The sequence below is a fragment of the Pollachius pollachius genome (genome assembly GCF_949987615.1).
Source record: "Pollachius pollachius genome assembly, chromosome: 3".
Classification (NCBI taxonomy): Eukaryota; Metazoa; Chordata; class Actinopteri; order Gadiformes; family Gadidae; genus Pollachius; species Pollachius pollachius.
Genome location: NC_136936.1, coordinates 44340769 through 44349023, shown reverse-complemented (window position 1 = coordinate 44349023; position 8255 = coordinate 44340769). Strand labels below are relative to the sequence as shown.

The following is an 8255-nucleotide window of genomic DNA, read 5'->3' as shown; positions in this document are numbered from 1 at the left end:
TTATGAGTTAATAATATTGTTCTCACTTATACACTATTATCTTACATGTATTATTTTAACTGAATATTTACAATGGCAAGTTGTTAAAAATAGAATGTATTTTTTTTAATAATTATAATGACTATTAATCATAACAATATGTATGCTAAATTATTATCAGCAATTATTATCAATGTATGTGTGCTAAAAAGCCTTTATATGATTCTTGTTATGTTATACGCTGTATATATTGGCGCAGCAAAGAGATTTCCAGATATATAAATGTAATTGTATTGCTTGATAGTTAGATATTGTCTCCATGCAACATGCAATTTTTTTTATATCCTTTAATAAAAGTACATGGGTGGGTGGAAATGAAATATTTCAACTTTGAACTACTCTTTATTGCAGAAGAAAAAGTCAAGAACAGTTGTGATTTGCTAGTTATCTGTTACAGGTAGAAGCTTAAGGGTTTGTGGACTATGACAAACCAAAGAATATCGCGATTATCAGGGACAGAATGAAACATGTTTTTGCAAAGGTATCTATTGAAGTATGTCACCTGTAATCAATTGGAATGCTGTACTAGTATCGTAAGTCAATCCCTCTTGACATCAGGGCCATCAAGCAGGCTGCATGTTCAACAACAATGTGCTACAACCTCAATCAATTTGTTAATATAACACATCATATTAAACGTTATAAACAATAATCATGTTTCAAATTATCACAATTTCCAGTTGACTATGCAACTGTCACTTGTTGCACAGTTTAGGCCTGCTAAATGAGTATCTGTGTGTGCATAAATAAACACATTTGTTGTTTCCATCCAAAATAAAGTATAACGTATTTTGATTTGAGATCCATGAAAGTTTAGTTTAGAACAATAGTGGTTAGGTCTCATAGTCATTTTAGTATGCATAATCAACACCGGTATGTGTTTAATTCTGTATCCCAGGGAATGTAAATTGCAGCCAGCTGTTCATACTCATACCAATAATGACCCTATGTTCTGTTTTCTAAAGCCACTCTGCCCAGTTGTTGCAGCTCTTAAGTATAAAGGAACTGCTCTTGTCCAATACTGTAAGTTTCAATTGTTTCAAGCCTCACCTGCCAGTCACTTTGGATAAAAGCATCTGTTAAATGACTGAGGGATATCACTGGGATATTTGGACGAAATGTAACGTTATCTGCAACCTACGACTAACAAAAATGCTGTCAAATCAACTGACATATTACAAAGTTTATTGTAGCACTGTGTGTGCACAGTATTTGCTGTTGTTGAATACACCTGGCAGAAATCTCTGGTTAGTAAATAGTAAGTGCTATGAAGAAGCTCTTGAAGAAATTATTATCTATGATTGGATGGCCAATGCTACACTAACCTGCTTTTCAAGACAGAGGCCGAGTGGACCTTCGAGGTAAACCCACAGACATACATAAAGAGTGAACAAAAGCATTGATTTATACAAATAAATGAATTATGAAGATACAAGATTACGCATTTATACAAATATGTATAACATATTATCATGTTGGCAAATCAACATAAAGGGAAGCCATAGAGGTGTTTTTGTTTCATGGCCTCTTCTGGCCCATCATGGATCCGCCCCTGCCAGTGGGACTGTGTTCGTCATAATGTGCGAGATTCAGAATAACTAATATTACTGCCGGCCACAGGGGAATCATTAAACTCTTACATAATGACTGAATGAGTTTGAAAGCACCAACGATGCCTGACTCACAGTGAAGGAGTGAAGAGGAGGCTACTGTAGATCATGTCATGACCATGGATAACACTTCTGACATAACAATGTTGACACTTTCAGGGTTGAGCGGGGAGACCACCAACAGAATGGTTATTTTCTCCCTCACTCTACTTTGCTACTTTTTGATTCTGATGGTTAACATTTCCTTGGTTCTGACCATCATCTTGGACCACAACCTCCACCAACCCATGTATATCTTTGTGGGTAACCTGTGCCTCAATGCTCTTTATGGAACTGCCGGTTTCTACCCCAAGTTCCTTCTGGACCTGCTCTACTCTCGCCACGTGATCTCGTTTGGGGGTTGTGTGGTGCAGGGTTTGGTCATATATTCCTCTGTCTGCATTGAATATTCTATCCTTGCACTGATGGCCTATGACAGGTATGCTGCAATATGCCGACCACTCGACTATAGCTCTCTTATGACAAAGCAGAACGTCTGTCTGCTTACATGCTTCTCTTGGGTTATTCCTTTTTTAATTGTACTGGCTTCTTTTATCAAAACGTCTACATTGAAATTATGTGGCTCGCATATTGATAAACTATATTGTGCCAGTTGGGTGATTGTTAAAATCACTTGTTCACCTGGTCTGACAAACACTGTTTTAGGTTACATTTGCATCATTATTTATTTTTTTCATTTTGTTTATATTTTTATGTCGTATTTTTATCTGATCAGAACATGTGTGAAGTCGATTGAGAGCCGAAGAAAATTTATGCAGACTTGTTTGCCACATTTAATGACTCTGCTCAATGTGACCGTGGCTGTGTTGTTTGATGTGATGTTTATGCGATTTGGTTCAGCAGATGTGTCGCCAATGATTAAAAATGTATTGTCTATAGAGTTTTTTATAATACCTCCTATTGTCAACCCACTAATATATGGAATTATACTTACCAAAATTCGAAATCGAATAAGGTTTATTTTGTTTAACAAGAAAGTTAAAAGTTAAATGGTTAAGTGTGTACATTTTTAAAGTCTTTTAATTTATTTGCTCATTCAATCTATTTAAGTTAAATAGATGGAATAGCTGATAGTTTCATTAATTGTTTCCGTCTTTGACCCATTATCAAAATAATCTAATAATGATAAGTTAGTTCAATAATTTAACTAACTTATTCTTGTTTGAATATTTTGATAATGTCGTCATATAGACAGTATAATGGTGTCCAGACTTACAGGTATTTGTATGGAAATTGTATGCATACAATTAACTTGTTTTTCATTTGTTTTCATGTATCACTTCATCTTTGATTTTTTTGGTAAATTATTTGGTAAATTAAAATAAATAAAATAAAAACATTTTCATTTAAGGCTTATTGCAATATATATGATGGCTTTTACAATTTGGTATAATATTAATGTATCTTTTACCTTAGCATTTTGTTATCATTATTTCAGTTCCAAGTGCTGTTAGCGAATAGTGCAGCAGAGTAGAGGAAAGCAAAATGATAGATTCCCGGCTGCATACGTACATCCTGCTCAAAGCAACTACAGAACAATCCCTGTTTTTTTACACCATTTTTGCTCCTAATGGAAGATGAGAAAGTGCCATTTCAATGTCTTTCTAATGAACATTTTAACGTGTTACCTTTTCCATAAAAATGTCCCCATAAATTCTTGCCGACTTGATTGACAGAGAACATTAGTTCCTGATTAGAAACATATTTTTAACCTGTTAGTTAGAGATTCATGTTCCTCAAAACTGTTTAACATCAAATTTTACATTAAATACATTTATTTATTTAGAACTTGAAATTAGATCATAGACATTAAGCATTTATGTAACAGCACTTACACGATTTTATTTATTTAATCAGATCGGTTTTTTTGTGGGGCCAAAAAAGCAATCTGATTGGCTGGCATTTTCTAGAACTCGAATTGCCTGGGGTTTTCCAGCTATCCTACCGGCTTGGTATTTTAACCGATCATACTGGCTGCGATCTTCGGGCGATCAGACTGGCTGCGGTTTTCGAGCGATCAGACTGTCTGGGGTCATTCGCTCGGTTTAACCGCTAAGATCAGTGACCACAATACATACACCTGTTCATCTCTGTTGCTGTCGTTGTGTTTTAGCTTGAGAATTGTTCGCGCAGCCGGAGAGCATGAGGCTGAAGGTGAAATCGTGGGTCACACTCAAGCAGCATGAAACCTGGCAACCCTGGCATAATGTAGGCCAAGGTTTATCTGCAGAGCTGCCGAGTCTACATAACAAAACTTTCAACATTATGATATTTTATATATGATATAATAGTTAGCTTCTCCCAACGCCGGCCTCTCAGTAAACTGCGCCGGGTTTTTCCTTGGCCAGATGAGTAGCTGTCCTAAATCTTAATTTGTACTCATACCCTGCACCATAGTGATTCCCTTCAGTCAGGGAGGTAAACATTGTGCATACCTGACACACTTGTCTGGGTCAACAATGGAGATGTTTCATTCCCTCCACCCATCCTACACGTCCAAATCATGTCAGAACCCCAAGCAGGAGAAAAACTGAATCGGAATCGTAAACATTTTAACCGTAAACATGAATGAGAAAAAACTATTGCTACTACAATTTGAACATTTGTGAACATGTAGTCAAAATCCCACTATGAAACACACAGGCATCCCGTTAGATATGGCTTCAGCGGCTCTGGGTAACTTGTGTCGAGAGGTTGGGTGTGTAGAGCATGGGTGTTTAGCCTTTCTAATTAGGTATTTTATTAAAAGAAAAAAGATAAAAATATTTTCTCATCCATAAAAAGTTTTTTTTTTTTTAATAATTACTTCTTATAATTAAACAGTTATACGGCAAACTGTGAATTCCTTGACTTAAAAAATAATTCGTAAAGTCGACTTGACTTAAAACATAATTCGTAAAGTCGACAAATGATCTGTTAAATCTCACCATTGACTCATGTTAGTATTATTTTTTTTAACGTGTAGTCAAAAAATAATAGACTACACCTACTTTCTGAAATGGGATGGAACCATGTTCATACCGATTATAGCGAAGTGAAATGTAACCATTTGATGATTGGTCCATTCATCTCCAGAGTGAATACTTAAACAGTAAACACGAGGAGATCAAGGCACAACCATTGATGGGTTGTACAACTACTATTACTGCAAAAAACGTACATATAATCTTTTATGTGAGCGTGTAATTTTCTTTTTACTTTAGTACCTTGATCTGTAAATTTGTACCTTATCTTACCAGTGATTTATTTCCAACAATGTATAATGTTTCAGTTGTAACAGTATTTACTCTTTCAGGTTTAGATTACCTAATGGAACACAAACTAACTCTCTTTTCTTTTACTTTAATATGGTATGCTTTGATTCTCGTTGTCAATTTATCTGTCATTGTTGTCATCATTATGGATAAGCACCTTCACAAGCCAATGTATATCTTCTTGTGTAATCTGTGCATTAACGGGCTTTACGGAACAGCAGGATTTTACCCCAAGTTCATTGCAGATATTGTAAGAACTCATGTCATCTCATATACAAATTGCATGCTACAGGGTTATGTAATACATTCTTCCAACTGTGGAGATTTGTCAATCCTTGCTCTGATGGCCTATGACAGATATGTGGCAATTTGTAAACCTTTGGTGTACCATTCAGTGATGACAACTAAGAAGGTCTGGATATTTGTATGCATGTCCTGGTTTGTGCCTCTTTATCTTATGTTCATGAATTCAGTATCACTGGTCGGGGTTGCATTGTGTGGCTCACATATAAACCGGCTCTACTGTGTTAACTGGATGATTGTTCAACTCACCTGCTCTCCTCCAAGGGTAAACCAAATTATTGGATATATTAATATTGTTTTTTATTTTTCCCATGCTGTGTTTATCGTTTGGTCTTACATATATTTAATTAAGAAATGCCTTATATCTAAAGATAAGAATGGGAAGTTTATGCAAACATGTATGCCACACATAGTAACTATTATTAATTTCAGTATTGGAATGTTGACAGATATACTGTATATGAGGTATGGATCGGGTGACTTGCCTCAAAGTCTCCTGAACTTTATATCGATAGAATTTCTACTGATTCCACCACTCATAAATCCCCTTATATACGGATTTAAACTGACCAAAATTAGAAATCGAATTATCACCATTTTTCAGTGTGAAGTCAAAACTTTTAAAAAGAGTGAACCTCCTTGTAATTCAAAATTAACCGTGATGGAACCAACGTTACCAGCTATCTAATAAGAAGCAACTTTTCTCTCATCAAAATATGATTGTAATGATACATGGGGTCAATGCTTCGTTGTAAAGTATACACAGTATTTGTTATTTCAATAATAAAAAAGTAATGTTTTGTAATTTTGTTAACTTTCAATAGTTAGTCAGATAGGTAATTTAAGAATATTAATATATCTTCACTACGGCCTCTTTAAATGCACTCAATTTACTTTTTACACATAAACTACCAGAGAAAATACATTACATTTACACTTCTTAACATCTATTGGCTGACAATATTTGTTTTATTTTTTGGCCCAAGTTTATATTCTATTTATTAAAAATATTGTACTTGTAACTTGTCCTGTTACAAGTTTATTCTGTGTATTGTGACTTTGTTACTCACTTAAGATTTCGGAAGGTTACTTGGAAACGCTGCACTGGAGGGCGGCACATGAAATAAATTAGGCACTACCCTAGGGCCTAATTTATTTAAATGGTTTGATTATCCATCTGACTGCCTCTTGAAAGCCAACCATTTTGTGCAGGCTAGGTGTTCTGTTAAGAGATACTTGGTTGTGTCAAGAGGAGGAAGGGATTATTTTCCAGGCAAAGAGTTGAATACAAGCAAAAGGAAAGGTGATTTACAATAAATGTTCCATGTTTCACTTTTAATGTTGCATCTTTGCCCATGAAAATAAAATCCATCTATAAAAAAAACTAGCTTTACACCTTGTTTCTATGATATAGACCTTGAAGCACTTTTCCTATTCAATGTACTTTATAAACTTGCATGATTCTTGCCATATCTGGAATCTTGGTTGAATTGTAAGTTGCTTTGGATAAAAAAAATCACAATGTAATACGTCAAAAAGTTGATGTGAAGATAATTCTTTCAGCTTGACCCACCTGTGAGGGTAATATTGGCCCAGGCACCATTAAACATTTTGTGTCAAATTAGCAATACATTCATATTATGAGTCAAAATAATTAATGGACTACTTTGCTCAGTTGCTGGTTTTCAATCAGCTTTGTATCATGGCGATGTGGGTACGATGTGGGTATCAGCAAATTAGCAATGTTGTATTGTCCAGAGTCAGTTCGGGAAAGAAAGTGAGTGCAAGATATGGCAAGAGAGATGAAGAGGGCAAGAGAGAAAGAGAGGGCAAGAGGGAGTCATAGAATTTAAAACTTATCAACCCAATATGAAACAATAATTCACTATTAGTGAAGAACCTACTTTTACAGCTTTTGTTTTTGGTAAACCACACACGTTTTTGTTATAAAGTTCAACCGACCCATTTCATGTAGTTAAGAAAGTATTTTTAGGACAATAATCAAATAAAAATGCAATGTTGAAGATGCAATAGCAATAATGCTTTACTAATATGAAAGCTTTATTTGAGTCATAAATAAAACAAAATGCAAACCATTCAATATGCCAATTCAAAACAAGTCTGCTTACAAGAGGAAAATATTCAAATACCAATTAAACTCATATCGCGTTTGTATTTTCAAACTATGCCCGCGCAATATTGTGGACAATATAAAAATGCAAATTAGTGGGCGGGAAATACTCCACCCATTGGATCTCGCAACAAACATTTACCTGGTGGGGGACCCACCGCCTAAAAGTGGCCCAACTGGGGTTACGTTTCGCGTTATACTACCCGGCCCCAATCGTTTTCCTATCCACATCCAAATATTGTATTGGATGAAATTATATCACTCTGCCATACTGCAATAACTCCAGTAGAGATCACTGTCCATCTCTCTCACACGAGTGTTATTATGGGAGAATCTGAAATAGTTGGTTTAAGCCGGTTTGGCAACGAATGGATTCAACCAATGTATATAAATGATTATATATATTAAGTACGGTAGTCAACAGCGAAAGAAAAAATAAAATGTTCTCGTTTGAATTGTGGCATGCATTACATGATGTTTGTCCATTTCTTTTCAAGTCTAAAACAGTAAAGTAACATCTAGGTATTTTTTCCTCTCGTTTTGCACATATAGGTCCCCAACACCAAGGTCTTACCGATATTGGTTTAAAATATAATTTTGCTCATCCCTTTGTTTATGGCGGGCAAACATTTGGTCATAAGGGTGGAGCCACTGTTGTCGTTGTATTGTTCTGAAATATGTCATCCAGAGCTAGGGTATTGATATGTTGTCTAATATCATTATCTAGGGGTAACAGCATGTATTTTTTATGTAGGCCTACTCTGAGCACAGAACCACAGTTATGAGCTGCAATATAAACCCACTTCCCAAGACTGTTACGATGATCCACTGAAATCTAAAACAGTAGCCTTATCAGAT

General features: G+C 35.3%; 2 protein-coding genes across 2 annotated transcripts; both read left to right on the top strand.

Annotated features, from left to right (window-relative positions):
• Positions 1 to 1690: 1690 nt before the first annotated feature.
• LOC307073282 (olfactory receptor 2K2-like) lies at positions 1691 to 2698 on the top strand (the record flags this gene model as incomplete). The annotated part of the gene is given in 2 exon segments (XM_079732986.1): positions 1691 to 1726; positions 1730 to 2698. Coding segments are annotated over 2 exon segments (1005 nt in total).
• Positions 2699 to 5018: 2320 nt separating this feature from the next.
• Positions 5019 to 5954, top strand: LOC307073868 (olfactory receptor-like protein COR2; the record flags this gene model as incomplete). The annotated part of the gene is made up of 1 exon (XM_079733827.1): positions 5019 to 5954. One exon carries the CDS (start codon positions 5019 to 5021, stop codon positions 5952 to 5954), a length of 936 nt encoding a protein of 311 aa, XP_079589953.1.
• Between the last annotated feature and the right edge of the window lie 2301 nt (positions 5955 to 8255).